The 18,542-nt window shown below is 41.5% G+C and overlaps 1 protein-coding gene across 2 annotated transcripts in view; it reads right to left on the bottom strand.

Annotated features, from left to right (window-relative positions):
* The window catches only part of LOC118561923, a 31,870-nt gene extending 19,815 nt beyond the window's left edge, over positions 1–12,055 (bottom strand). For both annotated transcript variants that reach the window (XM_036134157.1, XM_036134156.1), the window contains exon 1: positions 11,144–12,055. In XM_036134157.1, coding sequence (XP_035990050.1) covers positions 11,144–11,595 — 452 coding nt within the window. In that variant the 5' untranslated portion in view covers positions 11,596–12,055. The remainder of the gene's footprint in view (positions 1–11,143) is intronic.
* Between the last annotated feature and the right edge of the window lie 6,487 nt (positions 12,056–18,542).

The raw sequence follows: 18,542 nt of genomic DNA on the forward strand, positions 1-18,542 counted from the left end.
CGGGGGTTATATGCTGTGGATCTACTGAGCTGCCTCTGAGAAAGAAAACCCATTACGGTTCTCAAGGTCCCTGAAACAAAATTAACGTCTATTTTGGTGAAAGCGTAGCCTCAAGTGGGGGTGGGAGGGAGGGGGGGGGGGGTAGATAGACACAAACACCTTCACTGTGTTTTCTGGTTTCACTCCCACTGTGACAGTCAGTGAGAAAAAAAAGAGATACATCGCTTTAATTCTTCTTCTTCCCCCCCTTACGTAATAACACATCCCTGAGTAACGGCTCTTCCAAGGCTGCTGTCAAGACCTCCAGCCGAGGCCGTCTCTCATCCTTTAAGCTGCGTGACAAGATGCATGTATGTAGCACGGAACGAGGCACGCTTTCCTCCCCGCTTTACAACCGTCTCCCACATCATGACTGCAAAACAACAGCCAGGCCCAGGTGAAGCCGTCTGCAGCCCGTAAAAAGAGACGCACAGCAGCGAGTGACATCGTCAAACCGAAATCTCCTTCTGTCTTCCAACACAAAAAAGGCACGGACAAAATTTGTTGGCAAAGCCTCGTAAAGACGTGTGACCATGTCACCTTTTCTTTGCTTTTGTAGAAAACTCACACTGAAAATCCAACTTTCAATTTACAGAGAATTTTTTTTTTTTTTTTTTAGTGCCGAAAACCACCCTTTATAAAATAATGAGATTTTTTTTTTTTTTTAACTCCCTACTCGGAAAATTGCCGGCACCACCGCTGCTAGTACATTGTGCAGCCTTTTTTTTGCCGATGGAACAGCGCTTAGTCTTCACCTACAACCTTTATAACAAGGTTGGAGCACAGAGGGTGTGCTCATTGACCAAACCTGAATCAAATGGCCTCTCCAACTTAACCCACAGGTGTTTCATAGGATTTAGGTGTGGGGACTGAACTGCTCTATAAAAGGTTTATTGTGTGTCGTATGAACAATTTCTGTGTTGGTATGCCCACAGGTTTGGTATCAATTATTCTGCTGAAGCTGCACCTCCAGATTGCTTCTGAAATAATCTGTGAAAATCATGTGACTGCGATATATCAGTTGCCGTAAATTCTCAATTTCCTCTACTCTGTTTCTCTTCTGGCATTACAACGCTTCCAACTCTCTCTATGACCTTCAGCATCTTGGGCGTTATTATTTGTGTCAGACGTGGCTATTTACTGCACCGACACTCCAACCAACAAACGGATCACATCACTGGTAGGCGTAGCATAAATCCCTGACATTGGGTATACATTACCCTAAATATACTGCGTTCCAATACTGCACTCGTTGATATAGAAGAGATATTATATCTGTGATTCATTGTGCAGCCTTTTTCATGCACTTCCAAGAATCCTTGAAGCCAGGCACCCTTAAAACTAGATTTATACTTGACGCATTGAACAGGGCACGAAGGTGCGCAGGCCAAAAGTGACGCGGCGCAAGGTCCTGCGCCTCTGAATTTTAGTAAATCACCTTGGAGCAGACACACAAGTTTTGTTATAAAATGGGGGAACTCGCCGAGCAAGTTTGCCTGTACTGACTTGTTAAATACTAGGTTGTTACTGTTTATTCTGTGACTGAAAGCAGCATACACATTTTACTGGCATACTATTAGGGGTGAGTTTATTGGCTCAGTTTGTGGGTACAAACCAGGATTTTGACTTCTGTTTCCATCACTTGCAGCATAAATCAAGTCTAAAACAACAACACAGGATGTGAAGCCATCAGCTTTTAGTAAAGCAAAGTATTTTTTTAAACCTTTCGTAAAAAAAAAAAAAAGATGCCTATAGGCTTTACAGACAGGATGTACGTCTTCACATCTTTCTGTTTGTATTGGGCGAACATACCGTCTTCCTTTATGTCTCTAACCCTTCCTTTATTTCTGTTTAGCTGCCATACACAACACATCGACTATTCTAAACAATTGTTTACAATACTGCGCACGGCCATTTTGGGTGGGTGACCTCTGCTGTTTCTTCTCTTGTTTACAGCATATCCACTGGTTATCCTGAGTGCTGCCCCCCTGTTTTTGGAAAATACAGCACCTACCTCCGTGTCAAGTATAAACCCCCACAGCTGTCGCACAGACCTGTGAGACGCCTCAACACGCGAGGATAACTCAGTCTTAATCTTCACAGATCTTCTACTGTACTTCATGGCATGTATCGTCTTCTTTCATTTGAAATTTTACTTTCAAGTGACCAAAGCACGGCTCCAGGTAAAGTCTCAGTACAATTCAGCAAACTCTACACTTTTAAATTTGTGATGGTAGGAAACAAAGGTCAAGACCCAGGAGGCCGGTTGAATGTGAATCAGGGTTTTGAATGAAAACTGATACAGTCTAAAGAAGAAAACACATTCAAATGGAAGAATGGAAAACAGAAACGTGCAAAAAAAAGAGTAAAAGGACCAAGAAACAAAGCTGTCAACAGAAGGTACTCATTATGACTTCAAGAAAATTAACCAGGGTCCGATCAACGGCAAACTCAGGAACAGGTTGGACTAATTTCTCCGAGAGAGAAATGCGAGGACTTAGAGGACTGAAGTGATCTTAAAGGAGCATAGCCACGTTATTTGACTTTTCTTATTTACTTATACGTCAGTAGCTCACTCTGGCTGCGTACAAAGTTTTTATGAAAGATCATCTCGTCCTGCTGACGTATTAGTTGCTATTTTGGTGTTTCATGCTTTGTTTTGTTGCCCATACTTTGTTATAACAGAAGTACAACACTGTGCATGCACAGCAGGGGTTATAACAAGGAAGCAGCTAAGGGCTATTAGCATCTCGCAGCTTGGCAATGAAGAATGATCCAAGATGCAGTGGAAAAAAAAACCCCAAAAGAAATATGATTCCAAAAGGGAAAAGACTGGAATAGCGCTGGGGATACAGTAGGAATGTTGCTATTCACTGAAGCGGACGCTAAAGCTGCCGATCGCTCAGATGTGACCGCAGAGTAGATTGATGTGAGTAAATGTTCTTAAAAGTTTCTGTAGGTATGTATATTTAAATATGAATGGTTGGTCTTCGATCATGCCGAGCTCCCGCTTTACTGCGAGGCATTTCAGAGAGTCAGGCTCAGCCAGGCAATATTTACAAGTGATTTATTAATTAAGCAAACCAGAATTATGACAGTTATGCAATACTGTCGGTAGATGGCGCCACATCTGTTTATATCTGCTCATAGTACCTGGTGCTGGATTCTATTTAGCCACAAAAGGGACTATAAAAACACTATCAAGATGGAGGCTTGGTGTATATGGCTTTATTTTATCATGATCAAACGGTTTTTGGATTTTTTATTAACATATAACGTGGCTATATACTTTTAAGCAGGAATGGCTGAACAGAAACAAACACAGAAGCAAGAAAACCAAATCACTAATCAAAACACAAAAATGACTCAAAATACATAGACGGTAGCAATAAAATCATGAAAAAGGAGAGACAAGCAGAACAGGAGGTCGATTAGAAAACATCACGCAAAAGGAACCGCCAGAATAAAACAGGAATTATGATCCAGACGACAAAAACTAACTAAAGATTAAAACGCTAAATGGAACCTGAACAAAAAGGCGTAAAACCTAATGTCCAAAACACAAATCTTCAAAATCGACCAAATACTTTGCTCAGTGACTCACAGACAATCAGCTGGTTGACGAGATAGTATCTAATTGTTGTTATGGAGAGTTGGTGACCGCTAGATGCCTTTTTTTTTTTTTACCTCCATCGCTGCGATCGCTGTAGATGGTAGCAAGATGAATCACTCAGGATTGTGCCTAAAAGAATTCGGCTTCTATGTCAAACCAGAAAGGCCATGCATAACTAATTAGAAGGCTTCCAGAAACTCTGACAAGCTGTAAAAAGCGACGCATATTTCAAAAAAGTGCGTCAGTTAACTGCAAAAACGGACCTAAAAATACGTAAAATGTTCTTAAAGTTAGTGTATTTGTCCTTGATTTGAGCAGGTAAATAAGATTATTTGCCAATGGAATGAGTATTTTGACCCCTAAAATAAGATAATTAGACATCCTGCACTTGAAATAGGATGATGGAGATGAGTTCTTCCTATTTTAAGTGCAAAAATCTTATTCCATTGGCAAATCATCTTATTTACCTGCTCAAATCAAGGACAAACACATTCATTTTAAGAACATTTTACTTATTTTAAGTTCTGTTTTTGCAGTGTTCCATCTATTTTAAAGAGATTGTGCCACAGTGGATAAATGTAGTAAATTAGGTGTTGCAACACTAAAAGTGAAATATATTTTACATCTTACACGTTTACCTGGGGAGACAATTAGTCCGACTTGCACTCTAAATGATATAAAAATCCACTCCCTCTCACACACATGCAATAATGTTCCCCTCAAAATAACAACAACCAAACATCATGTGGCAGTTCCCTCAACCCCGCTTCTTCGCCGGGGGGGGGAGAGCTGGACTTGACGTTGAATACCATTTCCCCCCACGGCCACAGACTCCTTTTGTTCACGCGGTCGTTAAAAGCCAAAGAGGGACGTAACGGGGCAGCGTTGGAGACAGCTGCTTATGGAGCACCGCTGGGAGAAAGAAGAGGAGGCGACTTTGTTTTGATGCAGCTTCGGCATGCGTGACTAACAAAACGGAGACGGGTTACTCAGCCATAAATGAAAAAAAAAACAAACAAAAAAAAAAAAAACACGAGGGTTATGTGCGAGCCGCTGAGAAGCAGGCTTCTGCTTCTAGAGCTAAAACTAATTGAGGGAGAAAAAAAAAAAAAGAAAAGCTAGGATCCTCCGAGCCTTGCTCTCTCCCTCCCTTGCTTACGGCCTGTTGACAGATGGCAAACCAGTGTGTGTGTTCCACCTTTTTCTCTTTTAGACCGACCCATGCCGAGTGAGGTCGCCCAGTCACTTTCCTCCTCTGTCATCTTTCTCCCCCCCACTTGTACTTCATCCTTCTGTCTCTTCACCCCCCCCCTCGATCCGAGCCGCAATTAGACAGTCACGGGCAGCGGACGGCGAAGAAGTGTGTGTTTATCTCAGATCCATTATTAGAGGAGAGTGAATTGTCACTGACCGGAGCCAGCAGGCCCGTTTGGGCGAGGCTGAGTCACAGCCAGACAGGGACAATATGGCTCGAGAGCGTGACTCTTTATTAAATGTGACACTCCATATGATGCGCTTGTCTGAGCCTGGATCCAAAGTCGACCACAACTGCTACAGGCAATTAAACAGGGGAGGATCAGCAAGATCTACATTAGCTATTCATTGTTGCATTTAACACCCACATAAATAACTAATATGTGCTTCGGTCTAATGACTAAGTCCTCTCCAGGGAGACGGCAGGAGAGGAGACGGCTCTGATCGATGAGGGATTTGGGCAAATCTTAGTCAACCACTGGGAAGAGGATGGGGACCATAAGAAAACAGAGAGCGAACAGAACCCAGCTACATCTGCTGAGATGTTTTTTTTTGTTTTTTTTTGTATTTTGAATGCACATTTCGGAGTGTATTTTCCCCGTACTTTTTCCACATGAATTTCTGCCTACTCACAAAGCTGAATGCTTCCAGAACAAAAGCCGACTCTTTGAGTGCGTGGTTAAGTAAAAGCAAGGACAGATGCTCTCGCTGTTTGCCAGAGCTGTGTTTGAGGCAATCTGGCTTCAGGTCAGCTTTAAGTTGGAGAATGAAAAATACTCAGCGCCGGCCGTGTTTATTAGCACCCTTGGCAAAGATGTGTAAAAAAGCCTTAAAATGAATTCAGATTTTAAATGCAGTGGTATTTTCTCACGCTGACAATTTTTACAAATATCCGCCGTTACATTTATCTGAGAGAAGTTATTGGCATACGAGACAATCCTTTTAAAATAAGTGCAAGATTAACCGTTTTTTATTTATATATTGAGTTGGAGCTTCTAATTAGTAGTCCACATTCTGTTTCTCTGAGTTACAAATAGGAGGTGACAAAGAGGCCCATTTCTTTCACCCACTGGCCACTAGGCTGGACCCATAATTATCTAGTATGGAGCAAGGTGAGGAAGGAAGAAAAGCTCATTGTTAGAGAACCGCACCAATGGGCGTTGGTTCCCTAACGACCACTAGAAGCCATTTACACGCCTTTACTGTTCAACCACCACAAACAGACCCTAGACAGACCATACCATCTTATTTCTAGAGCACTTTAAAAACAAAATAAAACCTGAACAAAGTGCTCCACAAAAAAAACAAATGCATAATAATAAATATATACACAAAACACACTATAATGTAAACAAAAGAGTAAGGAAACAAAACAACAAGTACCATTGAAACACAGATAAAAAGAGAATAGAATATAGAATAGGGGCCCCGATATTGAAAAAAGTTTGAACCCCCCTCCATCTTGACACCCCTATCTACAAACTGCAAATGTGAGCCAACGTAAAACTCTACTCTGCTTTAATACGCATGCGCTAACATAAACAACATCAGCCAACTTCGCCGTTGAGGTTGTGTCTCAGACACTTTTCAATTTATTGCTACATTTTGTACCTCTGCTGTGTTTACGTGAACCGCCTTGCCGACTGTCCACACAAACGCCTTTTTTTTAATCTCTCCTGCATTTGTTGTTTTCACCTTGCTCTCTTCTTCCTGCTTCTGTTTTTATTTCTGTGGCAGCATTACTGCACCACTCCCTGCTGTGGGTATTACGTACTACAATGGCTCTATCTAGTGACGCTTTCACTTCCCTGCCACTCCAGCCTCCTCACTCACTTTTCTCCAGGCCATTCTGGACTTGTCTCGGTAGAAATAATTGGTTGAGCCATACAACTCAGGCCGACCGCAGACCACCACTATCAGCTTTTCTTCCACGTTGAATGAAAACTACTTCATCTCCGCTGCAGTCCTTCACCCCATGTCACACCCACACCTAGTTCCTGATTGGTTGTTGTGGACCGACATGACACAAAAGTTCCATTGTAGGTGTCGTGTCGCTCTGGCTTCGCTTTAATTGCCAAAATTGCATGTTTTGCGTCGCTAGAATTGCCTCTGTGGCTTTGTTTAGCATCACATCACTCTTGTGGTGCGCGTGTGCATAGCGATATCATGTAAATCTGTCGCTTGGCTTGAAACATTCACGTTTAGTGTGAACGCACCATACGAATGAGTTTCTTGGCAACAAACACTGCAGGTGGGTGGAGAGTCTGCTATTGTCTGCTATTGAGTATGGTGGAGGATCTGTGATGCTGTGGGCTGAGTTTCTCTTCCAAAGGGCATGGGAACCTTGTTAGATCGTGTGGCAACAAGAACTCTTCAAAAGACCTGGGGTCTGTTCTTCGTACGTCGCTAACTCAGTTAGCTGGATTTGATTGTTGACGATTTGGCATGATCTTGGATCGTTTGGTTCTTTGAAACTCATCCTGGACTTGCTGTCATAGCAACATGTGTGCAAGCTTAAACCTGCTCGAGAGCAGGCTTATTTCATGTAAACAGGATTAGATCGCAGCTTTATAAGCGGAGGAGATAGGGAAGTCTGTCGTAGCCATGTCCATTTTTACGACTGCAACCTGTTGCAGAAGGTGCAAGAATAATACTCAGAGCTTTTCGAATTAATCGCGTATTGCGCAATAGACAGGATCCTTTAGCGCAGCGCGACAGTGTAATTGTAGAGAGATTACTTTTGGTGGCTGTTATAAACAGACAAACATCATTTAACAATGACTTTTAAAGAGGAAAACGTTGTGTTAGAGCCATAAATAGAAGTCATTTATTTTTATCATATTCAGTAAGACGATTTGTTCAGGCCATTTTATTGTGAAGTTTAGTTTTACTTTGAAAGGCTTGCTTCCTGTCGAGCCGTATATTGTATTAGAAAAAAAACTATGGATGGATTATCTAGACACGGAGCAATACAGTTTTACCGTGTGGATGACTTGGAAAAGGAAGAACTTCATTTTTTATAGATAACATTTTTTTTTGTTAAAATTCCCGGTTTGCACGTGTCCTTTACGTTCAGTGTCTAAGGAACGACAACGATATTGGATCTGTTGCCATAACAAGTGGCTTTTTAAAATACAGTATAATAATTAAAGTCTACCATTTTGTAGAATATTCTTGTATTTCACTTTTACTTGTTCCCATGTTCTAGTGGGTCCGTGTAGGCTCTGATATAAAATAACAAAGTAAATATGAAATTATTAAAATGAAAAAATTAATACTGTAGAAAGTGATAGAAACATCTAACATGGACAGCACTTATGCATGTAATTTGTCTGCTGCTTTTTGCCAGCCCTCTCTCCTGGCTTTAGCAGACTTTGAGGTGTTACTTGTCCATTAAACCTTCTATTAAAAGCTTGTGTTCTGCTTGGGAGAAAAACTGTGGCCATTCTTTGGCCATGCTGAACAGCCAATAGCAGCGCTGCTGATCAATGTTTCTACTATCGATACATTTCCCCTTTTAAACAAACGCATGAACGCGCAGTTATCTCGTATAACTCAATCCAGCCATACTAATCATAAACAACAGGTGTGTTTGAAGAACCCAATTAGCCGGATCAGGATTAGCCGGATGAAATCATCTTGGATGTGTCATTTGATCTTGGATGTTTTAAGCAACGTACGAAGAACGGACCCCAAGGCTTTTTACATAAACAGCATGTGGATTTTGGCAGAAAACTTAAAATGGGTCATCATTATGTCTTTCAAAGGAAGAATAATCCTAAATTAAACTAAGAAATGGATCACAAAGAAACAAAGAACATTCAGTCCAGAGGATCCAGCTGAAGTCTGGATGATCTTATATAAGCATATAAAGAGGAACATTTATAGATCTACACATTGTGTCTCCATAAAAACCAATATGTGCTATCTATAGGCCTTTTCTTGTCTTTGGAACAACGCCCAAACAAAGCTATTTCTGTCCTAATATCACAAACGTAAATTTGAGAGATTTTCTTTATCAATAACCGTGTGAGTGCTTTGGTCAGATGATATTCAGCAACAAAAAAAAATGTGAAAAAAAGATGATTATGTTGAAAACCCTCTTCATGCTCACTCTTAAATCTGGTGGAGAACCTGTGATGCTCTGGGCGTGTTTTTTTTACCAAAGAACAATTTGGTATTGTTAAAATGCTATTTAACAAGATCCTGGGGACCTTGTTAAATAGCATTTCATAGCTTCATGAGCTACTCAAACTTCAGGAACATTAAAGATAAAAATGAGTGAACACTTCCAGAAAACGGGTCATCATTAGGCCTATCAGCAGGAAAATGATCTCAAATACCTGTTCAATAAAGTAAGGGTGTCCGGACTTTACGTTACATGGGTAAAAATTTAATAATATTTATTAAAAAAAAGAGAAAAAAACTACAATTACCAAAATATTATGTTGTGCTTTTTTTTCACAAAATATGATCATGCAATATTTTAATAAAACAAGCTATTGAGATTTCCTGTTGGAAAAGGATGTGTAAATCATTGTAGATCCCAAACTTGAAAAGAACTTTGCACATTTGCCTCATTAAAACGTTGACATCCAGTTTGCATATTCTTTTGGGCTCAAATGAAATTGAATTTTCTCCCCCCGGTCTATTTATAGCAATAAGAACAGGATTTGGGTCGGTCTTTCTTTGAAGACGGTTGCTGTATTTAGCCAACTTTAATAAGTAAATTAGAAGCAGATTTTGGTGCACCAAAGTCTGCCTTTGAGTAAAAGCCATTGGACAGATGTAGTCCTATTTACCATGAAATTAAAGGGAATGTAAAAAGTTTGGTTATTAAAAGACAAAATATTTTGTATCGTAGCCAACATTGTCAAGTGTAAAAAGATTTAAACTTGTCTGTACTAATTTTACATAATTAAAAAAAAAAAAACTCAAACACCTGTGCTGAAGGAGCAAATTATTCTTGAACTGCAGTTGGGGGACGCAAAAACTCAGTCCAGGGGCCACAAACGACCCTGGGGCTGCACTTTGGACACCCTGGACCTAGAGTTTCCAGGGACTAAATCAATCCTCTAACATTATCCCAGTTCTCTGACATAGCAACCTTAGAAAATAGTTGTGCCAATAAATATGACCGCCATTGTGTGGTATACAAACATACACTCACTGGCCAGTTTTTGGGTACACCTTTGCTAGTACTAAATTTGATGCCCTGTTGCCTTCATAACTGCCTTTTTTGTTGGTGGCATAAATTCAACAGAGGGTCTGAAACATTACTCTGATTTCGGTCCATACTGACACGTATATAATGAGGTTTTGTTGGGTGCATATCTCCCTTTCCACCACATCCCAAAGGTGCCCTGTTAAATTAAATCTGGTGGCTGTTGGCCTATACTGATCATGTTGGAAAACACATTTATCTTTGTGAATTATACTGCTGGACGCAGACATCAGAGTAAAGGAACACTGTGGTCATAAAGGGTTGAACACACTCAGCAACAATACTCTGATAGGATGTGGCTTTTAAAAATATACTCGGTATCTTCCAAACCACCGCATCCCACCAGCCTGATGATACGAGGCAGGATGAATCCACGGGTTGGGGTTTTGGGGGGGGGCCTTGTTGTCGTTGTTTAGACCTGATTCTCACTCCAGCATCTGAATGCCGCAGCTGCAATCAAGCCTTAATAAACAAGGTGGCGATTTTCTATTATCATCTATTATTCCAACCAGCTCAAACTTTGGATTAAAGAGGTAAATACTGTTTTTGCGACGTTTTTCTTACAGTTGAGGCTTTTTTTTGGGGGGGGGGGGGGGGGGGGGGGGGGGGGCAGGAAGTTAAAAAAAAGACACACAGATTTCCTTGCTGAACTTTTCCTCAACAAAATACTGTTCACACCTACACACACAATTATGTTAGACATCATTCTACTGTGTATTTCTGCGGGCAGCTATCCCTGGACAGCTTAGCCACAATCCTAACCTGACATGTAGACTTTGAAACGGTGCCGTTAAAATGCCCCCTCTGAGACTCAGACCCTTAATGTGAGGATCATCACTAACGACAGGAAAGGTTGCTGCTTTTCTCAGCCTGTCAAGTGTGAGGGCTTACCACATAAATGTTCTGTCAGAGCGGAGATGTTGTGGAGACCGCGGTCAGCCATCTAAGTCAGACTGCTCGTACGCAGCTACGGAGGTGACAAAATGAGGCCCGCGTGTGTTTGGCGAACTTACTTTCTGCGAGCGCCGGAGCTGGCGTTGGTGTCTGTGCTGTCGGTGCGTTCCAGACGGTCCCGGTCCATGTTGGAGGAACCGCAGGAGAGGCCTCGCGTCAGTCTGGCATGGCTCCTCCTCTCCCTGCTGGGCCCTGGAGTCGTGGCTGACCCAGATGTAACCTGAGGTGTTGAGGCGGTGCCACCGCTGCCGCTCACGCCGCCGACGCCTTGCTGAACCGGAAGGGACAGGGGCTGGCTGTGGTTGTGGTTCTGCTCCGGCGCGTCCGACCCCTGCGGACCGCGCTCCAGCCTCAGGTCCTGGTTTTCCTGGCTGACCCGGTCCAGCTGGCCCTCCAGCTCCTCAATGCGCCTGCGCTGCGTCTCTAGGAGCTTGGCCTGGCTCTCAATGATGTTGTTGAGCTCCAGTAGGTACTCCACGGCCCGGTTGGGGCTCTCCGGGTTGGACTCCATGGTGGGAGGCCTTCCTCTTTGGGTACGACCACTAGCTGGAGTTTCAACCCCGCCGCAGGGCCCAAGATCCACCCTCCCCACCAGCCCTGATGAGTTGGGGGGAGGGAGGGACCAAGAAAGTCTCTGCTGAAGTTTAACTATAGACCTTTGGTGTTCAGAAACAGAAAGTCACAAAGGTGAAGGGATAGAGAGTTTCAAAATGACTACATTTCCCTTAGGATGGGGGTACAAATTTGCATTATAACACGTCACGCCATGAAGAGGGTTTAAAGCTCAAAATGAAGCTCAGGACACTGGCGATAGTCTGGTCTCCTGAAGTCAAAGTCATTTTGACATCGTCTTGGGGATAGTCAAGAGCTTGAGACATCATGATTCACAATTTACTGGGAGAAAATGAAAAACAGAGAGAGAGAGAGAGAGATTGGCAGATAGAGGGAGACACAAGGGTGACTAATGACTATCAAGGCTTTTTGAAGATCTCTGAAAGTTTCTTTGCCCTAATTGACAGATCTAAAAGAGAGAACAGGCGAGTGAGCAAGATCATCAAGTTACACCATCACCGATGGCACATCCCTATTAATAACTTTAAAAATCGATAGTAACAGTTTTTACTCAGTTATATTCGTCAATTAAAAGCACACTTCCTGGACAGACAGGGGAAGGGGATGGGGGAGGTGATGCCAGATGTGGTTTACTGATTTCTTATCAGTCGCTGTCAATCATTACATAACAGAGAAATTTCGGCTCCCTCCCACGTTGAGGGTCCCCGCAGAACATCTTCTCCGCTTTCAACCCATGATTTAAAAATGTCTTCAAAGCGCAAAAAGTACGCAGAGTTGGATGGAGAAGTTCATCCTCGGAGTCCAGATCCTCTCCCCCCCAGGTCCGAGAAAAAAAAAATGTAAAAAGAAAACAACAAAAAAGAAAAAAACGCTACATCCCGTTGTTTTTATATTAAGATCCCAAAGTGCACGTCTCTGGGCTTTTTCTCCACTTTCCCTCCAGATTAAGCATTAACACACAAGTTGCAGCTTTTTTAAAAAAAAAAAGAATAAAAAATAAAAACTACATGGACAAATTTCACGGCACAGTGTCCAAAAAAAAATCCTAAATCTGCACTTCTGTGATTGCAGCCTCCGGACCTCCTATAAAAAGGCGTCTAAACAGTTTACCAAGCCGCTTTTCTTACTTATGTGATCTTCAGCTGCTTGTCAGGTCCTCGGTCTGTGAAGATGAGCTGATGGTTTTCCTCTCAGCAGGCGAGGAGCCAGAGAGGTTTCGCTGCTTTGCGCGTCTCATCAGCAGCGGGAGAAAAAACGCGTTTGGCTTCTCCTCCTCCGGAGCGCATCTCCGTCAAGTCTCCACATAAGATCCAAATAATCTCCGGAAGAAACTTTCACAATAAAATACTTGTTGTCGAACTAGCACGAATCGCCATTTATGACAGAAAAAAAAGAATACAAATAAATACTAACAATAATTAATAATTGATATTGATGTTATCACCAGGACGCGCTGCGGGAAGAGGCACTTTAATGGTTTAGGCAATGTTCTGCGGTGAAACCTTGGGCCCTGTGATCCATGTGTGCTATGAAACATACCACCAACCTCAGCATTGTTTCAAACCGTGCACCATTTAATGGAAAGTATTCCACGTTCAGCAGGATGGTGTGTTTAGCTGCAAAGCAAAGAAGAAGACTAAGGAAATAAAGACCCAGGAAAGGCTTACAGAGCAGAGAAAAGAATTTGAGGTGCTTTTTTTTTAACCTCAAACATCCTCAGTATATCAATTCAGTCTAGCAGCTGCAGGATGTGCTGGACAAGCAAGTCCAACCCATGGAGGTCCCAGCGTGCAATTTACTGGACTTAAAGGATCTATCAACTGGCTGGGCAACCACAGCACACCTTCAGGGGTCTGGTGAAGTACATTCCTTTGGTCAGGCCGTTTTAGGCAGATGGTCATGGTGGGAACACTACGGGATGGGTGGATTGCTTTTCCCACGCAATGTCACACGTGGTGCTTTGATTTTTATTAAGTCGATTCAAAACCAAGACGTGATTCTTCCAAATTTACATGTTAATCACAACTTCTACCAAGTTGGGAATGTTGCATTCCATTTGGAGTCGGAACTCCCAGCATCCGATCGGAAAAATCAACTATAGCGGCCGCTATAGTCGGACTTTCTCCTCAGAAAGTCTGATGATTTTTTTTTAAGGCGGATTGTGTCCAATATGGCAGCTCCTCTCGTCAAGCTGTGATAAAAACACGTTTAATTTAAAAGACACATAAGAGTGCGTCTAAAATAAATCTAGCGGCTACAACTGTGAACCAAACAAGTTAAAAGAGGTGTTTGCATGTGGAAAGTATAGCTTTAAAGGACGTTTATAAGAGGTACAATGAACAAAACAACAGATTTCCTGACCGTCGCCATATAGTTTTTATTATTATTATTATTAATTATTATTATTAATTCAATAAATTTTTATTTATATAGCGCCAATTCATGTAACATGTCATCTCGAGGCACTTTACAAAGTCAAATTCAATCATATTATACAGATTGGTCAAAAGATTTTCTATATAAGGGAATCAGTTGATTGCTTCAAAGTGCCGACAAGCAGCATTCACTCCTGGAGAACCGTAGAGCCACAGGGAGAGTCGTCTGCATTGTCCATGGCTTTGCAGCAATCCCTCATACCGAGCAAGCATGAAGCGACAGTGGGAAGAAAAACCACCCATTAACGGGAAGGAAAAACCTCCGGCAGAACCGGGCTTAGTATGAACAGTCATCTGCCTCGACCGACTGGGGGTTAGAGAAGACAGAGCAGAGACACAACTAGACAGACAAAAAAGCACAGAAGCACACATTGATCTAGTAATCTGTTCTACATTAGATGGAAGTAGCGGGTGAGCCGTCTTCTCTGGATGATGTCACAGTTAACAGACTGTCAGACCAGGTGTACCTACTATGAAGAAAAAGAGAAAGAACAAAAAGTTAAAAGCTGAAATGATGCATATTATTATTGTTGTTGTTTTTTAAGCCCGACTTCTCCGCCTGCCTCGACTGGAACGCTTTTTACTCGGTTTTAACCATATTCCCAGCCTCAACATTGGATTTCCGAGGTAAAGGGAATGCAACATTAAGTTAACGCTTTCCACGAGTTTGTGTGTTTTATTTTGAAAGGCCCGTTCGAATCTCCCGTCAAGCCTTTGCAGCTTTGCTCCGTGGAGTGAGTAAATCCAGCGAGGACAGGTGGGAGAACAACACAATCAGCTGCTGCTCTAATTGCGCTGAATATTTCTCCACGATCCAAAGTCCGAGGCTTGATTTCAGGGGGTTGCTTTTAATGTACTGTCGCTCATTATCGTGATGAGGGAAAACGATGCTTCCCCTCTCTGTGTTTTCAAACGTGTCATTTCGCGCCTGAGCTGCTGACCTGAAGAGCAGGTTGTGGCTTTTAGGAGACGACTGGAGAAAACCAGGCCTCGGAGCGATGGTATTTTTAGAGCTCATATGTGAACTGAAACGCATTCATTTTACCTGCTACACAGTGGGGGGGGGGGGGGGGAAACTAACCTGAGATTCTTCATGTGGAAAAAGCAGATTTGATAACTGTAAAATGATCAGATTTAACCCCACAACCTTAAATGTGTCCAATCTGCAGGATATGACTGCTTTTTTTTTCTTCTTCTTCTTCTAATCTTGTCGCAGTAACAATAAACCAAGCAAACAATCCAGTCTAAATCCCATCTTCTGTCCAAACACGCTGTAGTGCATTTCTGCTGCCATCTGCTGTCTATTACCGAGGCTCCCAAAAACAGGAATAACACACAGACATCAGAGCCAATGCATAAAATTGCTTCTGCACTTTATTTGCACTTTACAGTTCAGCCAAACAATCCCACCCGTTTCAAATTGATAAAAAAAAAAACGAACGAGATCAATAAACATAAAATAGGCAAAGCTACATAGCGTGATCATTGGTTGGAGAATAGAACATGGTTGTTTTGTCATTTGCAGCGCTGCAATGCAAACAAATGGACTGGAAACACCAGGTAAGTTGATTTTTTTTATCTTTGGGGGACGCCGGGTAATGTTAACAGTCTGTGTCTTTTAATGCGAAGAACCAACACAATATTGCTTTGACGTCTAAATAATGCAGATAGTGTGTCAGAGTCACTCTGTAGCTTCTCGTCCTAATGGCTTATCTAGAGCAAAGTGTCAGAAACCCTGAGTATATAAAAGGAAAACTGTCATATCTTTAAATAGAAAAATAACATCTCACAGTATCCCTAACAGATTCTTAAAAAAAAAAGAGAGAGAGAGAGAGAGCAACAGAAAATGATTGGCTATTTCACCATCTCAGAGCTCAGATTCTGCAGATTTTCCTTTAGTATTGTTGTAGTTGTTTTTTTGTTTTTTAAGCATGGCTGAAATTCCTCAACGCCAAACCCATCCGTAGTATTAGACACCTTCAAGCAAAAGATTTTCACAGTAAGAGAAATCAGTGGTTAGGATAAAGTGGTTTGTTACCAAGGCAACTGTACGTGGCACGATGGGCACAGCACTCTCAGGAATCTAGATATTTGTTTTTAGGTTTTTTTTTTTTTTTTTTTTTTCTGACCCCACATACACAATGATAACAGTACTGGAAATACGCACGCCAGGTGCGTATCTTTTGGCATCCTTTGCTAAGGGTTTAAGTAGGGGTGCAACACGTCTGAGACAGCACTCAAGCAGCATCTTACAAAACATTCATTTAAGATTACGACAGGCGCTATATTTCTGTGTGTTCACGAAAGGTGGGGTTTTCACATCATTGCACATTAATAAATAGGAACAGATACCTGTCATTGTGTAATACATATTTACAGTGCCTTGCAAAAGTTCTCACGCCCCTTCAACCCCTTCAGATTTTGTCACATAACTACAGGATCCAGTCACTGAAAGCTACTATCCGGCAACTTTTAGCTGCATTCCTGCTCCGACCCCATTAGCTTCTCACCAGGCCTCTGTGGAGCTGAATGGCCGGTTGATTTGGGAATACAGCCGCTCGATTCAGGCACGCTGGAGCAGGGATGGATCCATAAGTTGCAGGATGGTAGCTCTCGGGGAGCTCCTGTTTTAAAACAAAATTCAGTTGCTCTTATTGGGATTTAGGTTTACAGACCAACGACAAGTAGCACCTAACTGGGAACTGTAAGGAAAAAGATCAGCGGCAGTTCCAATAGGAATGATGCCCTGGGCAACCCCCTCCAGTTTTCCAGTTGGTTTCACTTAAAGGTAGATATTTAAAGGTAGATAAAAAAAAAAGCAAAGATGCAGGGCAACTTTAAGCGCTCCCTATGTGGGGACTTTGTGACTGACAGCAAACACAGCCGGATCTTCCTTTTCTCAACACAAAGCAGAGGTGGTCTGCTTCCAGTTGACTTTTCTCACAAAAGAATAATTAGAAAACTTGTTCATATAACTTATGGATGAACAGAAACCACCACAGAAAGGGATACACTCTTTTCTCCATTTTCTGCAACTGTAATTCCATTTTGGTATAAACCGAGATTTTTAGGAGAACATCAGTGAACAACCAGCACCAAGAAGTCCAAGGAAAACAGCAGACAGGTCAGGGAATGGTTTCGAGCAGGGTTAGGGTCTAAAAGAATAGCAACACTTCAAAATGGGGTTGCGCAAGAAGTCTCTGCACCATTGCATTAAGATTCTAAACTCCTGGGATTACAATCAGTATTTGCTAGCTAGATAAATGCAATACTATTTTTTTCCCTCAGATCTGTGCAAAAAAAAAAACAAATTTAGTCTTGTTTAATCAAAAGTCATTTCATCTTATCGCAGCACTCACTAATGTTAACAAATATCGCCATTTATTGGACATTATGCAGACCAACGCAGATCTACCAAGACATGGAAGTCCACCTAAACTGACAGGCCTGAAGGGGAGGGCAGCAGCTAAGGTAACTTTGGAGGAGATGCAGGGATCCACAACTCAGGTGGGAGAATTACAGCTAATCATAACGCACTCCACACATTTGGCCTTGATGTAGGAGTAGCAAAGAGAATGCTATTGCAGAAGCAAAGCCATTACAAATTCTGTTTGCATTTTGCAACAAGTCATGTCAGAGACATGACCAACATTTGGCAGAACATGGAACCAGGATCGAAGTGTATGGCCTACATATAAAGTGCTATGCGTGACAGAAAACTAACATCACCGCGAACACACCGAGCCCAGTGTGAAACATCAGGCTGTGGCAAAGCTCTTCTCCGGAGTCACAGCTGACGGGAGAAAGAAGGAAGCAAGATGCAAGGCAATCCTGGAGGAAAAAAACTGTTGGATGCTGTAAAAGAAAAAAAGAGCTTGAATCTGGTTTGAACTTTAACCTTCCAGCAGAAAAACAACCCGAACGTTTAGCCAGATAAGGATTTTCTTTTTTTTATTAAAGCATTTATGCATCAGAATGACCTCGTCAAGGTACAGACCCGTTAGAGAATCAGAGACAAGTCTTAATAATTTGACGTTCACATGAGGTCTGTTATATATATATATATATATATATATATATATATATATATACACATGTATATATATATATATATATATATATATATATATATATATATATATATACATATATATATATATATACATACATGTGTGTATATATATATACACATACATGTGTGTATATATATATATATATATATATATATATATATATATATATATATATATATGATATATAAATATATACATATTCTTTTTATTTTTATTTTTTTTAAGACATTCTGTCGGTCACATAAAATCCAGTTATATAATGCACCACATTTTGAGGTCGTAATGTGACAAAATGTTAAAAAAGAAAAAAGTTTATGGGATGCGAATACTTTTGGAAGGCACTGTATGTTTACAAAAGGTATGTACCGATTTTCACA

The sequence above is a fragment of the Fundulus heteroclitus genome, unplaced genomic scaffold, assembly GCF_011125445.2.
Source record: "Fundulus heteroclitus isolate FHET01 unplaced genomic scaffold, MU-UCD_Fhet_4.1 scaffold_752, whole genome shotgun sequence".
Classification (NCBI taxonomy): domain Eukaryota; kingdom Metazoa; phylum Chordata; class Actinopteri; order Cyprinodontiformes; family Fundulidae; genus Fundulus; species Fundulus heteroclitus.